At 41.5% G+C, this 22,304-nt stretch overlaps 1 protein-coding gene across 8 annotated transcripts in view; it reads left to right on the top strand.

Annotated features, from left to right (window-relative positions):
• Positions 7,917 to 22,304, top strand: part of KIF3A (kinesin family member 3A) — an 82,055-nt gene continuing 67,667 nt past the window's right edge. For 3 of the 8 annotated variants that reach the window (XM_018050735.1, XM_013965328.2, XM_013965327.2), the window contains exons 1-2: positions 9,902 to 10,027; positions 11,260 to 11,533. In XM_018050735.1, the coding sequence (XP_017906224.1) occupies positions 9,998 to 10,027; positions 11,260 to 11,533 (304 nt within the window). In that variant the 5' untranslated portion in view covers positions 9,902 to 9,997. Of the gene's footprint in view, positions 8,086 to 9,899; positions 10,028 to 11,259; positions 11,534 to 22,304 lie in introns of those variants that run through there. The other 5 variants (XM_018050734.1, XM_018050737.1, XM_018050736.1 and 2 more) reach the window with 5 other exon arrangements.

Raw genomic sequence — 22,304 nt, 5'->3', positions numbered from 1 at the left:
GACCCACCATAGAAAACACTTCTGAAAGAAAAACCAAACCAGATCTTGGCTATCTGTCAAGTCCCCAGGTAGTTGTGACAGTGCGTAGTAAATGCTGCGAGCAGGTCTCGATCCCCAACTGCACGGCAACTCCTACCCAAAGGTGCTTTGGGAGGCTGGGACTGCCGTCTCCCACATTCACCTGTAAGAACTCACCCAAAACTTCCCAGCTGTGGACTCTACCCATTCCTGGTTCCAATCACTACCATGATTGTTAAGTCATAGAAGTAGGCCTTTGAGCTTCCTGGTCTGCATCAGACAGACTCACTGATAAAACCTCCCAGAACCAGGTAACACCATAGCTGCAAACACATTCCTTTCAGCCCTTATTGAAGGCTATGACTTTTCCCCAGAGAAATTATAAGGCTTGTCTATGAGTAAACATTCAAGTACCAAGTGCACTGAAGACTTGGTCCTACTCTTCTAGAAAAACAAAGTATTATATAACCTCTAGAAATAGTTCTTTTAAGGGTTATTTACTTGGTTCTTAGTTGGACAAAAGCATCTTTGCAGGGCACACATTACATTCTAACAAACAGGGTTAAAATAGTTTTTATTGCAAGTTTGGAACTGGACACACCATGCCTTTTCTGGCCCCTTGGACCTTGAGATCAGCTAAGGGGACCTTGTATAAATGGCAGTGGTTCCACAAAGAGGGAGAGGTTGGAGGGAGGGAAGTAGGAAGGGAGGTTTGGGAAGGATACTGGGAGAGGATCTTCTGAACAGAAGCCATAGTGAAATGGAGAAATTCAAGCAAGCCTGAAGCACTTACGGGGGCTTCTCTTCCACCCACTGCTCGTGGCCCTCCTGCCCCTCCCAGAAGAGGGTCCCAGACTCCCTGAAGACCAGTTTCTTTGACACAGGCAAGTCCTTAAGTCTCAAGCAGCTTTCTTAGATGTAGTTTCTGGGGGATAGCTATTAGGCCATATGGTCTGGGAGGCCACTTTCCTCTGCTTAGTGGGAGGTGGCATCTTCCATCAACAAATGAGGCAAGATATATCTGCCAGGAGGTCAGGCTTCTGGGTTTGCTGGACCAGGACAATTCAGCTGTTCTATTTTCCCATTTGTGGGGTACCAGAATTCCCATGGCTCAGATGGGTAAAGAATCCTTCAGGGAGCCTAGGTTTGATCCCTGTGTTGGAAAGATCTCCTGGAGAAGGAAATGGCAATCCACTCCAGTATCCTTGCCTAGGAAATTCCACAGACAGAGGAGTGTGGCAGGCTATAGTCCATGGGGTCGCAAGAGTCGGACAGGACTGAGCAACTAAACCACCACCACCAGTGTCTGACAAGCCTAAGGAAGGAACAGCAGAGATCCTGGGAGGTGTGACTTTTCCAAAATGCCCATTCCCAAGACCACAGACCTTTCAGGAAACTTGAGTTTCCAATGTTATACACCCCTAACCCTCAAAAGCAGCCCTTAATCAGCTTCCAGGGATGCATACCTCCTCTTCTTCATTAACTTTTGTAGCAAGTCTCAAGGAAGTAACTGTGACACAATGGAGTAAATGCTTTTTTATCTGCCGTATGGAAGAGACACATTTGAGAATATGAGTGTCAGAGACTAATCATAAAGCATCTGTGGGTTTTTGTTTTTAAGAAATCGAGTTTTCTTTTAATTTTTAAAAAAGACATTGTATTTATTTGCAAGGAATTTAGCCCCATTTTTAGATGTGACCAGTGAAAACCTCCTGGTTTCAGAACCACAGATGACTAGTGAATAGTTCTTTGTTAGAAGACTGACTGGAGATGGGAAATACAGCATCATCTCAGGGAACACACAGCCCCCTGCTGGCCTCAGGCTGACCACTGATGGCCACACAACACTGAGCCATACAGGTAAGGTGGTAGGATTTTCCAATTCCAGTTCTATTCTTGGAGCCATTGACTTAATTTATAACGTTGGGTTTGAGCACCTGGGGTGGCTCCCTTGTCAGGTAGCAACAGGAAACAAAGGTCAGTTTCCACACCCACCCATCTGCCACCATCCCTCACAACTCCCCTACCTTTACTGAAACTATAAGGCGGCTGAAGATAGTGAGAGCCAGGTTAAAAGTGGTCTGAGAGAAGTCAAAGATGTTCTCAACGCTCAGGAGCCACAACACAACTTCCCTGAAGGCTTCGCAAATCTCCGCCTGCTGGAAGGCGGAGGTGGGGGAGAGCAGAGAAGGTCGTTGGTCTCAGTCCATCAGTGGCTGGACCAGAGGGGTTGTAAGAAGCCCCTTCACCCTAAATAGCGGTCACGTAAAAGTGTCTCTCTTTGTCCTGTTGTTCCCCCATTCAGACCCTCTCCTTCCTGCGCCCGTATTTTGGGTCTTCAGCTGAATTCCCCGACTCAAACAAGCCCTCTTCCAAAGCCCTCTAGTGAAGCACCGTTTCAGTGAGATAAGCTGGGGAGTGAGAGGGACGCACCTGGGGAAGGTGCAGGCTCCAGGGTGCGGCTCACCTGGTCGCGGGTGCACGTGGAACCCGGCCTCGTCCCGTGCGCGCGTGAGGGAGGGGGATGACCGTGCTTCCGGGAGGGCCCCGCGAGGGTACCGGTACCTGGAGTTGGCCACCCCGCCACAGACGCGCCTCGCGGCCCTGGGCCTGCGTCAGGTAGGCGAGCAGCCGGCGCTGGTCCGGGAAGCCTCCCCAGGTTTTCTGCATGAGCCTGGGCGGGCTGGGGACTGGGGGCTGCGTAGATGGTGCGGCCGGCGGCCCCCGAGCTGCGGCGGGGTCGGGGCCTGCAGCTGGCCGAGCCAGCATTCCCCCCCGCACGGATCTGGTCCACGAAGGCGCGCGGAGCCGGAGCGCATCGCGCAGGCACGCCTCCGAGAAACTTTTCTGGATTGCTGCGGAGAGAGAGACGTTCCACGGCCGCGGGGGGAGCGGACAGCGAAGGGCCATTTCGCCTAGACTTTCGTCCGAACTCTTACCTGGACACCGGAAGGATCTAACCTCCGAGTCCGAGTTCTGCGGCGCATGCTGCCCTCCGGAAGCCATGGATGCGTCAGATCCTGGGTCTGGGTCCCGGCTTAGCTCGGCGTTTTCTACCCCAGCGTCAGTGACTTGCAGCTGGGGAGGCCACGAGGCGGGGCGGGGCGGAGCGGGCTCAGCTGGCCCACCCCTTACCCCTGGCCCTGGGACTGCCCTGGCGCGCGGGGGCCCACTCCTCCCGGCCCTTTGTTCCCGAGGTGAGGGGCGCGGGCCTGGGACGCGGCGGGAGGGAGCGCGCGCAGGTGGGTGAAGGATCCTCTCTACTCTTACTCCACCCCACACCCACCCACTGAGCCCCTCTTCCGCACCTAAAGCCCCCAGGCGCAGAGTCCCCAGCCGGGGTGGGGCGGCTGGTGAGCAAGCCTCCCTGGAGAAGGTTATCTATTGAAGGCTGCAATGTGTTAGGCGCTGGAACATAACAGTGAATTGAAGAGAGGTGGAACTTACAGTCTAGTCAGGAAAGAGAAAAGCTTGCGTAGAATATATGAAAATCCCAGCAATTCCACTCCTAGATATATGTCCAACAGAAATGCATATGTGAACGTACATGTTCATAGAAGCACTATTTGTAATAGCCCTAAACTGGATACAACCCAAATGTCCATCAGTAGTTGAATGGGATAAACAAATTGTGGTATAGTCACACGATATAGGGGATACTATACCACATTGTGGGGGAGAAGGCAATGGCGCCCCACTCCAGTACTCTTGCCTGGAAAATCCCATGGGTGGAGGAGCCTGGTAGGCTGCAGTCCATGGGGTCGCCAAGAGTCGGATACGACTGAGCGACTTGACTTTCACTTTTCACTTTCATGCATTGGAGAAGGAAATGGCAACCCACTCCAGTGTTCTTGCCTGGAGAATCCCAGGGACCGGGGAGCCTGGTGGCCTGTGGTCTATGGGATCGCACAGAGTCGGACACGACTGAAGTGACTTAGCAGCATACCACATTGTGGAGAAGGCAATGGCACCCCACTCCAGTACTCTTGCCTGGAAAATCCCAAGGACGGGGGAGCCTGGTAGGCTGCAGTCCATGGGGTCACTAAGAGTCGGACATGACTGAGCGACTTCACTTTGACTTTTCACTTTCATGCATTGGAGAAGGAAATGGCAACCCACTGCAGTATTCTTGCCTAGAGAATCCCAGGGACGGGGGAGCCTGGTGGGCTGCCATCTATGGGGTCGCACAGAGTTGGAGACGACTGAAATCACGTAGCTTAGCATACCACATTGTAAGGAAGAATCTTACAAACATGATGTTGAATGTTGGAAGACAGATAAAAAAGAATTCATACTGTATGATTTCATTTATAAAAAGCATAAAGAATAGATCTATAATGTTAGAGTCAAGATAGTGGTTACCCTTGGGGAATATGTGTGTATGCTATAGAAAACTACAGAACATTACTGAAAAAAATTAAAGAAGATCTAAATAAATGGAGAGACATTCCATGTTTATGAGCTGGAAGATTTAAATTATTAAATAGCAATACTTCCAGAATTGTCCATAAATTCAATATAATCCCTATAAGTTTCTAGCTGTCTTTTTGATCCCTATATCATATTATATACAAAAATTACTGAAAATAGATCATAGATCTAAACTAACAATGTATTTTAAAAATTCCTATGAACAACCAAGGAATTCAGAATGACCAAAACTACCTTGAAAACGCAGACATATAGGCTTTGTAGTATCTAATTTCAAAACTTACTACAAGCCTATGGTAATCAAGACAATATAGTACTGGATGGACATATAGATCCATGGAATTGAATTGAGAATCTGGAAATCAACCCTCATATTTATGACCAGTTGTTATTTGCCCAGGTTGCTACAATAATTCAGTGGGGGAACAACACTCTTTTCAGCAAATGGTGATAGGACAGATGAATATTCACGTGCAGAAGAATGAAACTGGATCCCAATAACATATCATATACAAAAATAACTCAAAATAGATCATAGATCTTAATGTAAGAGCTAAAACTAGAAAACTTAAAAAAGAACATCTTCATGTCTTGAGTTAGGAAGTGGTTTCTTAGATTTGCACCAAATATACAAGAAAATAACAAAAGAAAAGTTTGGACTTGATCAAAATTTAAAACTTTCGTGCTTCAAAGAGCAGCATCTAGTGATTCAAAAGACAACACACATAATAGGAGAAAGCACATGTATATCATATATCTGAAAAGACGTGTATTTAGAATATATAAGGAATTCTTACAACTTAATAATGAAAAGAGCAAAGAATTGATTAGACATTTCTCTGAAGAAGATATTCAGATGGTCAAAGAGTATGTGAAATCATGTCCAACATTACTAATCATCAAGGAATTACAAATAGAAACTACAAAGTGATGCTATTTTACATCAGCAGGATGGCCATAATAAGCAATTCAAGACAACAGCAGGTGGTGGCGAGGATGTAGAGAAAATTGTAAACCTCATACACTGCTGGTGGGAATGGAAATCCTCTTACATTGCTGGTGGTGCAGCCACTTTGGAAAACGACTTGATAGTTCCTCAAAATGTTAAACATTAGAGTTACTAAATGATCCATCAATTCCACTTGTAGCATATACCCAAGAGAAATGAAACATGTTCACAAAAACTTATTATCCATAGTACCAAAAAGTAGAGACAACCCAAATGTTCATCAATTGATAAATAGATAAAAATGTGGTATATTCATACAATAGAACATTATTTAGCCATAAAAAGTAAAGGATTATTGTTATGTGTTACAATAGGGATGATGCTTGAAAATATTATTCTAAGTGATAGACATCATTTCACAAAAGGTTACATATTATATAATTCCATTTATATGATAAGTCCAAAATAGGCAAATCTATAGATATAGAAAGATTAGTGGTTGCCTAGGGCTGGGATATTGCAAGGGGAAAGGGGGAGTGATAGCTGTAAGTGTTTCTTTTGGGTGTGATGAAAATGTTTAAACTCAATTGTGGTTATGGTCACACAGCTCTGTATACAGTAAGAATCATTGAATTGTATAAATTGGTGAATCTTAATAAAGCAGATATATATTGTATCTATCATATATCAGAGAGTGATAAGTACTACGGAGAAATATAAAGTAGGGAGGGAAGATAACAAGGCTGGGACTGAAGATTGGAATTTTGTTTTCTGTTTTAGTTTTTCGCCGTATCCTGTGGCATGTGGGATCTTAGTTCCCTGACCAGGGATGGAACCTGCATCCCCTGCATTGGACAGCAGAGTCCTAACCACTGGACCACTGGGAAAATATCTGAAGGTTGGCATTTTAAGTAGAGAGATCATTGGTAGGCTTCACTAAGGAGGTGATATGTGAACAAAGATATTCTGAAGGCAATGAGGGAGTCAGGCAATATTTAGCGAGGAGCTTTCTAGGCAGGGCCTGGCTTTGGATCTGGGCTTTGTCGCTGCCCATATGCATGACCTTGGACAAGTTACTTAATGGCTCTATGCCTCAGTTTTTTAAATCTGTGAAACAGTTCCTTCTATTTTCTATTAAAATGACTAATGGTACCTATTTCAAAAGTTTTTATGTGAATTAAATTAATAATTTAAAAGGAATTAAAGCACTTAGAACAGTATGCTGACACTATTTTATTAGCTCCTACTGCAAGCATAAAAGGCCTTGTATTCTATCATGAAACCATGCCTGCAAGGTCAGATGAGTCAAGGAGGCCAAGTGCAGCTGGTGCGAGAGGGATAGCTTGCAATGATGAGTAAGAGGGAAGATTGCAGGAACCAAGGACTGTGATCCGAGCCTGTGACTTTTATGCTGGGAGATGAGAAATCACTGGCAGGTTATGAATGAAGACAGTGTTGTTTTAGTTGCCAAGCCGTGTCAGACTTTTTGCAACCCCACCCACTGTAGCCGCCAGGCCCTTCTATCCATGGAATTTCCCAGGCAAGACTACTGGAGTAGGTTGCCATTTCCTTCTCCAGGAGATCTTCCCCACCCAGGGACAGAACCTCCATCTCCTGTATGGGAAGGCAGATTCTTTACCGTTGAGCTATCAACAGTGACTCATTTTAACACCAGCACTCTGCCTCTTGTGTTGAAAGTAGACTAGGATGGGCAAGGATGCACTGCAAGGAAACTAGTTCTGAGCTGGTTAGTAATGCAGGCGAGAGATGGTGGTGCTCAAAGTGGTCAGATTCTAGTTCTACTTCTGAGACAGAGACAACTAGTTCTAGTTCTGTAGAAAGATTGGATATTAAGTATGAGAGAAAAAGACTGTGATTTAACCTGATCAATTGTCAGAATCCAGCTTACATTATTGTGATGGACTTTTAAAGTTGTTTATTTTATATTTAACAGGTGTGGCGTAGGTACTAGTAGGCGATAGGAAGTGGGAATCAACGGTTCAATTTTGGACATAATAAACTTGAAATTATTGCACGTCCAAGCAGAGCGGTGTTCAGGGGAGTGGTTCAGATAGGTCATTCTTTCTTTCACAAATATTTATTGAAAATCCACCTTGTGCCAGCTTCTATTCTAGGCTCTGGAGGTAACTGTGAGAATACTGACAAAGTTCCTCAGCTAATGGTGATACAGGTCATAATCAAGTTGGCAATCAAGCACAATAACGTTTGTAAAGTGGCTCTTCTGAGGAAACACAATGTACAATTGCTATCGTTGTTTATAATATTTAGAACATAGCAAGCGCTAGAAGATGGGCGGCGTTGTGCCTCTTCTTCCCCTACCGTAGTAGCCAGATATCCCACCTCCAAATCCGGTCAGATTTCCAGCGGCAGCGGAATGGCAGCATTGCGCAAGCGCAGCCTCAGCCTGGCTTCCTAGGAGACGGACTCGGAAAGTTCTGGCGCAGGCGTAATCCGAGTGGCGGAGGAAGCCTCGTGCCCGGGGGTGGGGCGGGGCGAGCCCGGAGTGCGCCTGCGTACTGCGAGCTCTCGCCAGAGGAGCCGCAGTCTTGGGTGCGCCAAGGTGGTGTTTCAGGAGTGTCTGATCCGCCTCCCTCTCGAAGCCGGCGTCGTTGGACTGCACCCCGGGCGGGGACGTCCGCGGGGCACGGGAGGAAGCCGCAATGCCGGTAAGGAGAGTCACTCAGCCGCTGGGGCTCCTCCTCATCTCTGCGGCCTGGCCGGGTGGCGCGGCCGTTACCATGGAGGCGCGGAGCAGGCAGGCGGCCCGGGTGGGGCGGGGCCGGGCCGGGCCGGGCCGGGCGGGCCAAGCGGTGTGGGAGCCAGGCGGTTGGGCCCGGGCATGTGGGGGTCCACCCGACCCCGGGAGGGGCCCACCCGACCCCGGGAGGGGCCCACCCGACCCCGGGAGGGGCCCACCCGACCCCAGGAGGGGCCCGGAGCAGGCCTTGCCACCTTGGTCGCTGCTGCACCCCGAAAGGCCTGGGGTGCTTGACATAAAGGCGCTGTGCCGGAGGATGCGCGCTCGCTCCCAGCCCTGTTCTCCGGGTAGGGCGTCTAGGAGCGGCCGCGGAGGGTTGGCTCTTGGATGCCCGGTGGGGCTCTGCGTCGCGGAGCCGGGCTCTGGAAGGCAGCAGAGCACGGGTTGTCTGCCCCTACTCCAGGCTCCTGACTCGAGCTGTCATTCCTCTCGTGGCGCCCTAGCTGACAGTGCAGAATGTAATCCGTAGGTGTCTTTGTGTGTGAGGCGGGTGAGTGGTGGGTGATGGTATGCTTGTCTTGTAGGATTTCACAGATTATTATCGTGTGACTTAATAAGGGGGCGTCGTAAGTCCAGTCATGGGGAACCCTCCAACTGTGGCCGGTTATTTACGTGAGGGGGTGAGTGGTGGATGGTCGTATGTTCGTCTTGTAGGATTTCACAGGTTATAAGCAGGCGTCGTAAGTCCATTATAGGGTCATGGAGAACACCTGAGAAGTGGCCGGTTGCGAGGCCCTGGGTAATTTATCTTTCTGGGTTCTTCTTTCCTGCATAATTAAACTTTTCCTCATGGGGTTATCAGGATGAAATAAGATAATACGCAGGAGGCTTGAAGGACAGTGCTTGACTTTTAGCATTAAATGCTTAATATTTGTTCCTTGTTGCTTTCTATTTAATTATCAATTTATTCAACAATTTATTACTGGGCACCAGCCACACTGTTGGCTCAGTGGTAAAGAATCCCCCGGGTGATACAGGAGAAGCTGGTTTGGTCCCTGGTTGGGGAAGTTCCCCTACAGAAGGAAAACGACAACCCACTCCAGTATTCTTGCCTGGAAAATCGCATGGACAAAGGAGTCTGGCGGGCTACAGTCCATGGGGTCACGACTTAGCTACTAAACAACAACAACTACATACTAGGCACTGGAGATACAATATTGAGCAAAACCAGCCAGGTTCTTGAACTTGGGAAGAGAAAAGCTTGCCCTGTAGGGCAGAGGTGAAAACCACACATAGTGATAGGATGCTTAACTAAGTGAAGTGGATCAGTGGCCTACAATAGATAGAAGTAGACTCTGGTGAATTGTTTAAATGTTGCCATGTAGGAATGCTGGCTTACAAATGTCAGATATCTATTTGTTTTTCAGAGAATCTAGAGATTGTTCTTTTAATGAGATTTCTAATTTTTAAATTTTATCAACTGACTTAAAAGATTTTTAGATAATAGGAGCCAAACAAAAGACATTTGTGGGCTAAATTTAGTCCCTTGACTGAGTACCTGTTTGGAAATTCTCAGTTAGATACAGACACAGACTTTAATAAAATAAGAAGCCAAAAAAAAAAAAAGTAAAATTGTAACCAGTGCAGAAGAAAGAATGGTGCTATCAGGACCTATTAGGTCAGCTCTAGTCAGGGAAGTCTTCCCAGGTGAAGGAGCTGTTGAGCTGAGCTCTGCAAAGTAATTGAAGAGGGTGGAGTATGTTTTAGGCATAAGAAACAGCACCTGGAAAGGAGTGTGGTGAGAGGAAGCATGAAGACAAGAAAAGGCCTAAAAGAAAGCCAAGCAGAGTAACTTGTGAAATAAAGCTGGAGAAGTGGACATGGGCCAGATCCAGATCTTACAGACCACTGTAAGGATTTTGACTTTTATCCTAAAATCTGTGGGAAACTATTTTAGATTTCTGAGTAGGGGAGTGACTTAATTAGATTTGTTGAAACTGACTGCCAGGTAGAGAACAGACCATATCGGAACCTAATTAGATGCAGCAATACAGTTGGTGGTGGCGTTTAGTTGCTAAGTCATGTCCAACTCTTTGCCACCCAATGGACTGGAGCCTCCCAGGCTCCTCTGACCTTGGGATTTCCCAGGCAGGAATACTGGAGTGGGTTGTCATTTTCTTTTCCAGGGGATCTTCCCAACCCAGGGATTGAACCTGAGACTCCTGAATTGCCAGGCAGATTGTTCATCGCTGAGCCACCAGGGAAGCCCAGCAGTACAGTTAGGAGTTTCTTATAATTCGGGACAAGATAATAACCTGGAATAAGGTGGTGAAAGTAGAGATGGAAAGAAGTGTGTTGAATTGATATCATCTATTCCTTGTGAATGACAGTGGCTCATGCTTGTCTCTCTGATGCTTAGAAGAGTATCTGAAAGAGTAGGAATTTAGTATCTGTTCAACTTAACTGTTAAACTGGATAGTAATTGGATTATATTTAATAATTGGATTGAATTTTGGTAGATGCTTAATCATAGAATTTCAAAGTTTGAAACTTTACATGTACAAATGTTCATGAGGGTAGAGTCATTAAAAAAATTTTCCAAGACATTTTTTTCTCTGCCATTAGGCTGTTTTTCTGTCTTTCACTAATACAGAAAAAGTAGACCATATGTGGATATAGTGTTTCATTAATTTCTTTTTTTTTAACTAATGCATTGTAGAAAAGAAAGTTGAAAGTCTGAGAGGGCACAGAGGACCTACTACTGGATTCTTGATTAAAGTTATTAACCACATTCATATTTGTTCCTTTATAGGCAGGAAACTCAGAGGAAGTCAGGGACTTTGTGCAGAAAGACAAGTCTCTTACACATTCTGATTTTCTGCCTGAATAACATTAACTATAAATGTAAATTAAGTTACCTCTTCCCTTATTTGTATTATAAAAGAAACTATTTTTTATACCTTTTTAGTAAGTTTTTCTGTATATCTGTAAGATCTTTAATTAAATTTAACAAATAATTATGGAATGTTTAATGTGTGCAAGGCACTGAGGTGCCAAAGTAGCCTTTTCAGGTTTTAAATTTAATCTGTTGAAGGTAAAAGTAAATGTTCTTTTCGTTATTTGTAAATATTTTCTCCACCAGATCAATAAATCAGAGAAGCCGGAAAGCTGCGATAATGTGAAGGTGGTTGTTAGGTGCCGGCCCCTCAATGAGAGAGAGAAATCAATGTGCTACAAACAGGCTGTCAGTGTGGATGAGATGAGGGGAACTATCACTGTACATAAGACTGATTCTTCCAATGAACCTCCAAAGACATTTACTTTTGATACTGTTTTTGGACCAGAGAGTAAACAACTAGATGTTTATAACTTAACTGCCAGACCTATTATTGATTCTGTTCTCGAAGGCTACAATGGTGAGTAGTTTACTTCTAAACAACTTTTTATCAAGTTATTAATAATACCCAGTGAATTTACCCACTGTAATTGTATAATTGAACTGTACAGTTTGAGTTGTAGTAAATACATACAGTTGTGAAACCATCTGTTTTATCATCCCCATAAGTTCTGTGTCTGTTTGCAGTCCTACCCCCAGCAACCATGGACCTGCTTTCTGTCGTTTTGCCTTTCTTTAGACTTTCGTATAAATCAGATTATACACTATTTTGTCTTTATCTGTTTTCTTTGACTTGTTCAGTTGTGTTCAATTCTGTGCCACCTCGTGGACTGCAGCATGCCAGGCTTCCCTGTCCTTCACTATCTCATCGAGTATGCTCAAACTCACGTCCCTTGAGTTGGTGATGTCATCCAAGCATTGTGACTCAGACAGTAAAGAATCTGCCTGCAGTGCAGGAGACTGGGGTTTGATTCCTGGGTTGGGAAGATTCTTTGGAGAAAAATTCTCCAGTATTCTTACCTGGAGAATTTCATGGACTGAGGAGCCTGGTGGGCTGCAGTACATGGGTCTGAAAGAGTCAGGCACGACTGAGTGACTAACACTTTCTTTGACTTAGTGTAATATTTTAGAGGGTCATCCATGTTGTGGCTTATATCAGTAGTTCCTTTTTATTGTTAAGTTTTATTCTATTATATGAAAACACCACCTTTTGTGATCTTTGGGGTTTTGAATGATTCCAGTTTTTTGCTATTAAAAATGACGCTGTTAGGAACATTCTTTTGTCTTTTAAAAGCATTAAGTCTTTGTGCAGATAAATTTCAAAATTTGTCTTGGATAGGTACCTATGAGTGAAATTGCTTGTGTCTTGTGGTTTATGTATGTTTATCTTTTGAAGAAACTGCAAAACAGGTTTCCGTAGTGGTGACTGTGCTTCTTTTTTCCCAACAGCATGGTATGAGAGTTCTAATTTCTTTGCATTCTCACCAACTCTTAAACTAACATTCTTAATTATAGCTATTCTAGAGGATATGTAGTGGTATCTCATTGTATTTCCCTAATGATTAACAGCATTAAACATCTGTGTCCTTAGTGGTCATTTATATATCTTCTTGGTAAAATATCTCTTAACCTATTTTACCCATTTTAAAATTTGGTTGCCTGTGTTCTTATTATTCAGTCATGCTCTTTATATATTGGATTCATATATGTGATCAGATATGTGATTTGAAAATATTTCTCCCAGTCTGTGGCTTGTCTTTTCATTTTGTTAGTGATGTTTTTTGAAAAGTTTTATGTTTTGTTGAAGTCTTGCTATCAGTTTTTCTCTTATCACATTTTTTTGGTGACATAGCTCAGAAATTTTTTCCAAACCCAGGACCACAAAGATTTTCTCCTGTGTTTTCATCTAGAAGTTGTTAACATTTAAATCTTCAGTTCAGTTCAGTCCCTCAATGGTTTCCGACTCTTTGCAACCCCATTAATCGCAGCACACCAGGCCTCCCTTTCCATCACCAACTCCCGGAGTTTACCCAAACTCATGTCCATTGAGTCGGCGATGCCCTCCAGCCATCTCATCTTCTGTTGTCTCCTTCTCCTCCTGCCCCCAGTCCCTCCCAGCATCAGGGTCTTTTCTAATGAGTCAGCTGTTCTCATCAGGTGGCCAAAGTATTGGAGTTTCAGCTTCAACATCAGTCCTTCCAGTGAACACCCAGGACTGATCTCCTTTAGGATGGACTGGTGGGATCTCCTCACAGTCCAAGGGACTCTCAAGAGTCTTCTCCAACACCACAGTTCAAATGCATCAATTCTTGTATGCTCAGCTTTTTTTTTTTTTTAATCTTGCCTGATTGCTCTGATTTAGACTTCCATTAGTATGTTGAATAAAATTAGCAAGAGTGGGCAGCCTCATTTTATTTCTGATATAGAGGAAATACTTTTTTCTTTTCACCATTGAGCATCATATATTGGCTGTGGGTTTGTCAGACAAAACTATTACTATGTTGAGGTTTGTCCCCTTTAATTGCACTTTATTGAGAGCTTTTATCATAAATATCTGTTGAATGTGTTAAAAGCTTTTCTGCATCTATTGAGATGGCTATATGATTTTTATTATTCAGTTTTTAAAATATAAATTTATTTATTTTAATTGGAGGATAATTACTTTACAATATCGTATTGGTTTTGCCATAGATCAGCATGAATCCGCCACGGGTGTACACGTGTTCCCCATCAGCTTTCTTTATAGTCCAACTCTCACATCCATACCTGACCACTGGAAAAACCATAGCCTTGACTAGACGGACCTTTGTTGGGAAAGTAGTGCCTCTGCTTTTGAATATGCTGTCTAGGTTGGTCATAACTTTCCTTCCAAGGAGTAAGCGTCTTTTAATTTCATGGCTGCAGTCACCATCACTGCATTTAAGATCTTACATTTCCTAAAAATAATTGTATTTATCTTTTGGCTGTGCTGAGTCTTCGTTGCTGCACGGGCTTTTCTCTAGTTGTGGTGAGCCAGAGCTGCTCTCTAGTTGCAGTGTGCAGGCTTCTCATTGCAGTGGCATCTCCTTCGGTGGAGCACAAGGCCCAGTATATGTGGCACATGGGCTTAGTTGCTCCATAGCCTGTGAGATTCCTGGACCAGGAATTGAACCCGTGTCTCCTGCATTGGCAGGCAGATTCTTTACCACTGAGCCACTGGGAAAGCCCTCTGGCCCATTTTAATTTTTATATACGATGTAAAGTTAGGGTGATTTTTTTTTTTCCTTTCTCTGTCTCCTTCCCTTTTTTCCTTATCTTGCTTGTGGATATCTAATTGTTCCAGCATCATTTATTGAGAAGAATGCTCTTTCTCTATTGAATTAACTTGGTAATTTTGTCAAAATTCAACTGACCGGAAATAGGTGGGCTTATTTCTGGATTGTCTTCTATTCCATGTCTGTCCTGTTTTAATTACTATAGCTTTGTAAAATGTTTTGAAATTAGGTAGTGTATGTTTTCTAATTTTGCTACTCTGTCAAAGTTGTTTTTACTTTTCTAGGTCCTTTGCATTTTTATATAAAAGTTTTAGGAACACATTGTCAATTTACACACACACAACCACCTAGGATTTTGGTAGGGATTGTGTTGAATTACTATTCTGACAGTATTGAATCTTCCAATACATGAACATGATATATCTATTTATGTCCTAATTTCTCTCATCAGTATTTTGTAGTTTTTAATTGCAGATCTTGTACTGCTTTTGGTAAACTTTCTTAAGTATTTTTTTGATGCTTATTGTGAACAGAATTGTTCTCATAATTTTCTTTCGGAAATTGCACATTGTTCATGTATAGAAACGCAGTAGATTATTTTAGACTTTCTAAATTGAGATAAATTTTAAATAACATGAGTAAGAGGTAAACTGTTAGTCATTTCAGTCATGTTTGACTCTTTGCGACCCCATGGACTGTATCCCGCCAGGTTCCTCTGTCCATGGAATTCTTGAAGAATACTGGAGTGAGTTGCTGTTCCCTCCTCCAGAGGATCTTCCTGACCTAGGGATCGAACCTGGCCACCAGGGAGGCCTAATAAGTTCACTATCTTAACCATTTTACACTGCACAAATGAGGGGCTTTTAGTACCTTCATACGTGCAACAGTGTATCTGTTTCTAGAACATTTCCATCACCCCTCAAAGAAACTCTGTACCCATTAGCAGTTACTCCCAATTCTCTCTCTCCTACCCTGGTGATCACTTACTTGGTGTGTATGAGTTTGCCTCGTCTGGGCGTTTCTAATGTGTAGAATCACATACCATTTATTCTGGTGTGTCTGGCTTCTTATTAACATGATTTTAAAATGTACTTACTTGTATTGTTTGGCTGCACTGGGTCTTCCTGGCTGCACTGGGTCTGTCTCTAGCTGCAGTGGCTTCTGTTGTTGCAGAGCCTAGGCGCGTGTCTAGTTGCCCCATGGCATGTGGAATCTTCGCAGTCCAGGGATTGAGCGTGTGTCTCTGGTATTGATTGGCAGGCAAATTCTTAACAGCTGGACCATCAGGGAAATCCTAGCATGATATTTTTGACGTTCATCCATGTTGTTGTATGTATCCATACTTCATTCTTTTTTTACGGCCAAATGATGTTCTGTTGTCTGGATATACTATATAGTTTATTCGTCAGTTGATGAACATTTGGGTTGTTTCCATTTCTTAGCTTTTATGAAGAATGTTGCTATGAGCATTGTACAAGAACATTGCACAAAAACATTGTACAGGTTTTTAATGTGGACATATATTTTCAGTTTTCTTAGGTACCTAGGAATATAACTGCTGAGTCAAAAGGCTAACTGCCTTCATGTTCGTGTTTGGCAGAAACCAGCAAAATTCTGTAAAGCAATTATCCTTCAATTAAAAAAAACAACCCCCCCTCCAAAAACAAAAAAACAGTAACTGCCAGTCTGTTTTCCACAATGGCTATACCACTTTTACAGTCCCACCAGCAATATGTGAGATTTCCCATGTCCACATATCTTTGCCAAAACTTGTTGTTTGTCTTTTTGATTATAGACAATGTGGTGGGTGTGATCTCTCATGTGGGAGCTCACGTTTTTCGGCTGATTTTTGTATGTTGATTTTGTATACTGCAACCTTGCTAAATTTATTATTTCTAGTAGGCTTTTTTTTGGGGGGGGGGATAAACTCCCTAGGATTTTCTACACATGAGAGCTCATCTGAAAATGGCTTCTTTCTTTCCAGTCTTTTTGTTACCTGAATTGCCCTGACTGGAGTAGAACCTCCAGTACAGTGTAGAATAGAAATGGTAAGGGGGCACATTTTTGTATTGTTCCTAATCTTAGGGAGAAAGCATTCATACTTTTACCAATGTGATGTTCTCTGTAGATTTTTCATAGACGCTTTACCAGATTGAGTGAGTTCCTGCCTGTTCTTAGGTTGCTGAGAGGTTTTTTTTCAGTAGTGTATATCAGATTTTGCCAAATGCAGTTTTTTGCACTTAAATTATTTTTAAAAGTTTTTTAATATGGTCCATTACATTGATTCATTTTTAGATGTGAAATCAGCATGCCCCTTGGTCATGGTATATTATCCTCTTGTATAATGTTAGATTTGATTAGCTAAAATGTTTAACATTTTTGCAACTGTGACCATGAGGGATGTAAGTAATGTAGTTTTCTTGTAGTGTCTTTATCTGGTTTTGGTATCAGAATAATGCTAGTTTCATAGAATGAGTTGAGAAGTATTCCCTCCTTTTTAATTATCTGGAGAAATTTGCCTAGGATTAGTATTATATCTTCTCTAAGTGTTTGGTAGGATTCACCAGTGAAGCCTACTAGGCCTGGAATTTTTTTCATGGAAAGGTTTTTAGCTACAGATTGAATTTATTTAATGGATACAGGAATATTCAGGTTATGTATTTATTTATTTGGTGCTCTTTATTTTTTATTTTTTTACTTTACAATACTGTATTGGTTTTGCCATACATTGACATGAATCCACCACGGGTGTACATGAGTTCCCAATCCTGAACCTCCCTCCCACCACCCTCCCCATATCATCTCTCTGGGTCATCCCAGTGCACCAGCCCCAAGCATCCTGTATCCTGTATTGGACCTAGACTGGCGATTCGTTTCTTACATGATAGTATAATGTTTCAATGCCATTCTCCCAAATCATCCCACCCTCTCCCTCTCCCACAGAGTCCAGAAGTCTCTTCTATACATCTGTGTCTCTTTTGCTGTCTCACATACAGGGTTATCATTACCATCTTTCTAGATTCCATATATATGTGTTAGTATACTGTATTGGTGTTTTTCTGTCTGGTTTACTTCACTCTGTATAATAGGCTCCAGTTTCATCCACCTCATTAGAACTGATTCAAATGTATTCTTTTTAATGGCTGAGTAATACTCCTAATACTCCATATTGTATATGTACCACAGCTTTCTTATCCATTCGTCTGCTGATGGACATCTAGGTTGCTTCCATGTCCTGGCTATTATAAACAGTGCTGTGATGAACATTGGGGTACACGTGTCTCTTTCAGTTCTGGTTTCCTTGGTGTGTATGCGCAGCAGTGGGATTGCTGGGTCATGAGGCAGTTCTGTTTCTAGTTTTCTAAGGAATCTCCACACTGTTCTCCATAGTGGCTGTACTAGTTTGCATTCCCACCAACAGTGTAAGAGGGTTCCCTTTTCTCCACACCCTCTCCAGTATTACTTGTAGACTTTTGGATCGCAGCCATTCTGACTAGTGTAAAATGGTACCTCATTGTGGTCTTGATTTGCATTTCTCTGATCATGAGTGATGTTGAGCATCTTTTCATGTGTTTGTTAGCCATCCATATGTCTTCTTCGGAGAAATGTCTGTTTAGTTCTTTGGCTCAGTTTTTGATTGGGTCGTTTATTTTTCTGGAATTGAGCTGCATAAGTTGCTTGTATATTTTTGAGATTAGTTGTTTGTCAGTTGCTTCATTTGCTATTATTTTCTCCCATTCCGAAGGCTGTCTTTTCACCTTGCCTATAGTTTCCTTTGTTGTGCAGAAGCTTTTAATTTTAATTAGATCCCATTTGTTTATTTTTGCTTTTATTTCCAGAATTCTGGGAGGTGGATCATAGAGGATCCTGATGTGATTTATGTCTGAGAGTGTTTTGCCTATATTCTCCTCTAGGAGTTTTATAGTTTCTGGTCTTCCATTTAGATCTTTAATCCATTTTGAGTTTATTTTTGTGTATGGTGTTAGAAAGTGATCTAGTTTCATTCTTTTACAAGTGGTTGACCAGTTTTCCCAGCACCACTTGTTAAAGAAATTGTCTTTAATCCACTGTATATTCTTGCCTCCTTTGTCGAAGATAAGGTGTCCATATGTGTGTGGATTTATCTCTGGGCTTTCTATTTTGTTCCATTGATCTATATTTCTGTCTTTGTGCCAGTACCATACTGTCTTGCTGACTGTGGCTTTGTAGTAGAGCCTGAAGTCAGGCAGGTTGATTCCTCCAGTTCCATTCTTTCTCAAGATTGCTTTGGCTATTTGAGGTTTTTTTGTATTTCCATACAAATTGTGAAATTATTTGTTCTAGCTCTGTGAAAAATACTGCTGGTAGCTTGATAGGGATTGCATTGAATCTGTAGATTGCTATGGGTAGTATACTCATTTTCACTATATTGCTTCTTCTGATCCATGAACATGGTATATTTCTCCATCTATTAGTGTCCTCTTTGATTTCTTTCATCAGTGTTTTCTAGTTTTCTATATATAGGTCTTTAGTTTCTTTAGGTAGATATATTCCCAAGTATTTTATTCTTTTTGTTGCAATGGTGAATGGAATTGTTTCCTTAATTTCTTTTTCTACGTTCTCATTATTAGTGTATAGGAATGCAAGGGATTTCTGTGTGTTGATTTTATATCCCACAACTTTACTATATTCATTGATTAGCTCTAGTAGTTTTCTGGTGGAGTCTTTAGGGTTTTCTATGTAGAGGATCATGTCATCTGCAAACAGTGAGAGTTTTACTTCTTTTCCAATTTGGATTCCTTTTATTTCTTTTTCTGCTCTGATTGCTGTGGCCAAAACTTCCAGAACTATGTTGAATAGTAGCGGTGAAAGTGGGCACCCTTGTCTTGTTCCTGACTTTGGGGGAAATGCTTTCAATTTGTCACCATTGAGGATAGTGTTTGCTGTGGGTTTGTCATATATAGCTTTTATTATGTTGAGGTATGTTCCTTCTGTTCCTGCTTTCTGGAGAGTTTTTATTGTAAATGGATGTTGAATTTTGTCAAAGGCTTTCTCTGCATCTATTGAGATAATCATTTGGCTTTTATTTTTCAATTTGTTAATGTGGTGAATTTCATTGATTGATTTGTGGATATAGAAGAATCCTTGCATCCCTGGGATGAAGCCCACTTGGTCATGGTGTATGATCTTTTCAATGTGTTGTTGGATTCTGATTGCTAGAACAAAGTACTGAGAGTTCCCCTATGTCCCAAAATGCACAGCCTTTCCCGCTGTCAGCATCCTGCACCACAGTGGTTACATTTGTTAAAATGGATGACCCTGTGTTAACATACCGCTATCCTCCAAGCCCCATAGTTTGCATTAGGGTTCACTCTAGATAGTGTTCATTCTGTGAGTTTGGACAAATATGTAATGACAGTTATTCACCACTGTAATATCATACACAGTTGTTTCACCCCTTACTCCACCTGTTCATCCCTCCCTCCCTCTTAAACCCTGGCAGTCGCTAATCTTTTTACTGTCTCCACAGTTCTGCCTTTTCCAGAGTGTCACCTAGTTGGAGTTTTATATATATATATATATATATAGTATGTTGCCTTTTCAGGTTGATAGTAACATGCACTTAAGTTCCCTCCATGCCTTTTCATGACTTATTAACTCATCTCTCTTTTTTAATCAGCAATAATATTCCATTGCCCTGATGTAGAACAGTTTTATCTGCCTACGAAAGAAATCTTGGTTGCTTCCAAGTTTTGGCAGTTATATATAGCTGCTGTAAATATCCATGTGCAGTTTTTTGATGAACCTTCTGTCATTTTAAGTATTAGTGATAGTTAAAAATGAGAAGACTGGGTAAAATCTCAGGCCATTTTTAGTTTTTAAAAACTAACATTTTAAAAGTTCATATGAAGGAAATGATAGCATTAGATTTATTAAGAGTGACGTAAAGTGACATAAAGAGTGACAAAAAGTGTAAATTTGGATTCTCATTGCTGAGAATGAGATTCCTTAATTTTAGGAGATTTGTGGTCCTTTCTCAGTTTTAATATTGTATGTTAGTATCCTTTTATTTTAAAATTTTTTAAAATTTAATTTTTATTTTATATTGGAGTATAGTTGATTTACAATTTTGTGTTAGTTTCAGGTGTACAGCAAAGTGATTAGGTTATACAGATATCCATCTATTTTGGATTCTTTTCCTGTATAGATTATTACAAGTAATTGAGTTCCCTGTGCTGGACAGTATGTCCTTGATTATCTATTTTATATATAGTATGTGTTTTTGTTCATCCCAAACTCCTAACTTATCCCTGCCTACCAAGTTTCCCCCTTGGTAACTGTAAGTCTGTTTCTGTTTTGTAAACAAGTTCATTTATATAATTTTTTTTGAGATTCCACATGTAAGTGATATCATGTGATAGTTGTCTTTCTCTGACTTCACTTGGTGTGATAATCTCTAGATCCATCCATGCTGCTTCAAATGGCATTGTTTTATTCTTTTTTATGGCCAACTAGTGTTCCATTGTATATAGGTACCACATCTTCTTATCTGTTCTGTTGTTGATGGACATTTAGGTTGCTTCCATGCCTTGAGTATTGTAACTCATGCTCTAATGAACATTGAGGTGCCTATATCTTTTTGATTTATGGTTTTCTCTGGATAAATGCCCAGGTGTGGGATTACTGGATCATATGATAATTGTATTTTTAGTTTTTTAAAGATCCTCCATAGTGTTCTCCATAGTGGTTATGCCAATTTATATTCCCACCAACAGTGTAGGAGGGTTCTCTGTTCTCCACACCCTCTCTAGCATTTATTATTTGTAGACTTTTTAATGGTGGTCATTCTTACTGGTGTGAGGTGATACGTCATTATGGTTTCGATTTGCATTTCTCTGATAATTAGTGATGTTGGGCATCTTTTCATGTGCTTTATGGCCATCTGTATGTCTTCTTAGGAGAAATGTCTGTTTAGGTCTTCTGCCCGTTTTTTGGTTGGATTATTTGGTTCTTTCATATAGAACTGCATGAGCTGTTGGTATATTTTGCAGATTAATCTCTTATGAGTGGCATACTTTGTAAATTTTTTTTCCCATTCCATTTAATTTTGTTTATGGTTTCCATTGTGCAAAAACTTTTAAGTTTAATTAGATACAATTATTATTATTATTATTATTACCATAGAAGGTGGATAGAAAACAGTCTTGTGATTTATGTCAAAGAATTCTGCCTATGTTTTCCTCCAAGAGTTCTGTAGTGTCTGGTCTTACATTTAGACCTTTAATCCATTTTGAGTTAATTTTCACGTATGATGTTAGGGAGTGTTTTATTTCATTTTTTTTTTTTTTAACATGTAGCTGTCCAGTTTTCCCAGCACCATTTATTGAAGAGACTGTCTTTTCTCCATTGTATAGTGTTGCCTCCTTTGTCATAGGTTAATTGGCAGTAAGGGCTTGGGTTTATCTCTGGACTTTCTGTCGTGTTACATGGATCCATGGTTCTGGTTTGTGCCAGGGCCATGCCATTTTGATGACTGTAGGTTTGTCAGATAGTCTCAAATCAGGGAGCCTGATTCCTCTAGCTCCTTTTTCTTTCTCAGGATTGCTTTGGCTATTCTGGGTCTTTTGTGTTACAGTATACATTAAAATTTTTTTTGTTTTAGTTTTGTGAAAAACGCCACTGGTCATTTAATAGAGATTGCATTGAATCTGTAAATTGCCTTGGGTAGTATAGTCATTTTGACAATGTTGATTATTCCAGTCCAAGAACATGGTATAACTTTACGTCTGTTTGTATCACCTTTGGTTTCTTTTATAGTGTCTTACAGTTTTCAGAGTACAGGTCTTTTGCCTCTTTAGGTTTATTTTAGGTACTATATGCTTTTTGATGCAGTGGTAAAGGATTGTTTAATTTCTCTGTCTGATCGTTTGTTGTTAGTGTATATAGAATTGCAACAGATTTTTGTGTTTTGACTTTGTATCCTGCAACTTTACCAAATTCACTGAGTGCTAGTAGCATTCTGATGGCATCTTTAGGATTTTGTATGTATAGTATCAT

The sequence above is a fragment of the Capra hircus genome, chromosome 7 (assembly GCF_001704415.2).
Source record: "Capra hircus breed San Clemente chromosome 7, ASM170441v1, whole genome shotgun sequence".
NCBI lineage: Eukaryota > Metazoa > Chordata > Mammalia > Artiodactyla > Bovidae > Capra > Capra hircus.
The sequence above is the reverse complement of the archived record's forward strand: the minus strand, read 5'-3'. Positions and strand labels throughout refer to the sequence as shown.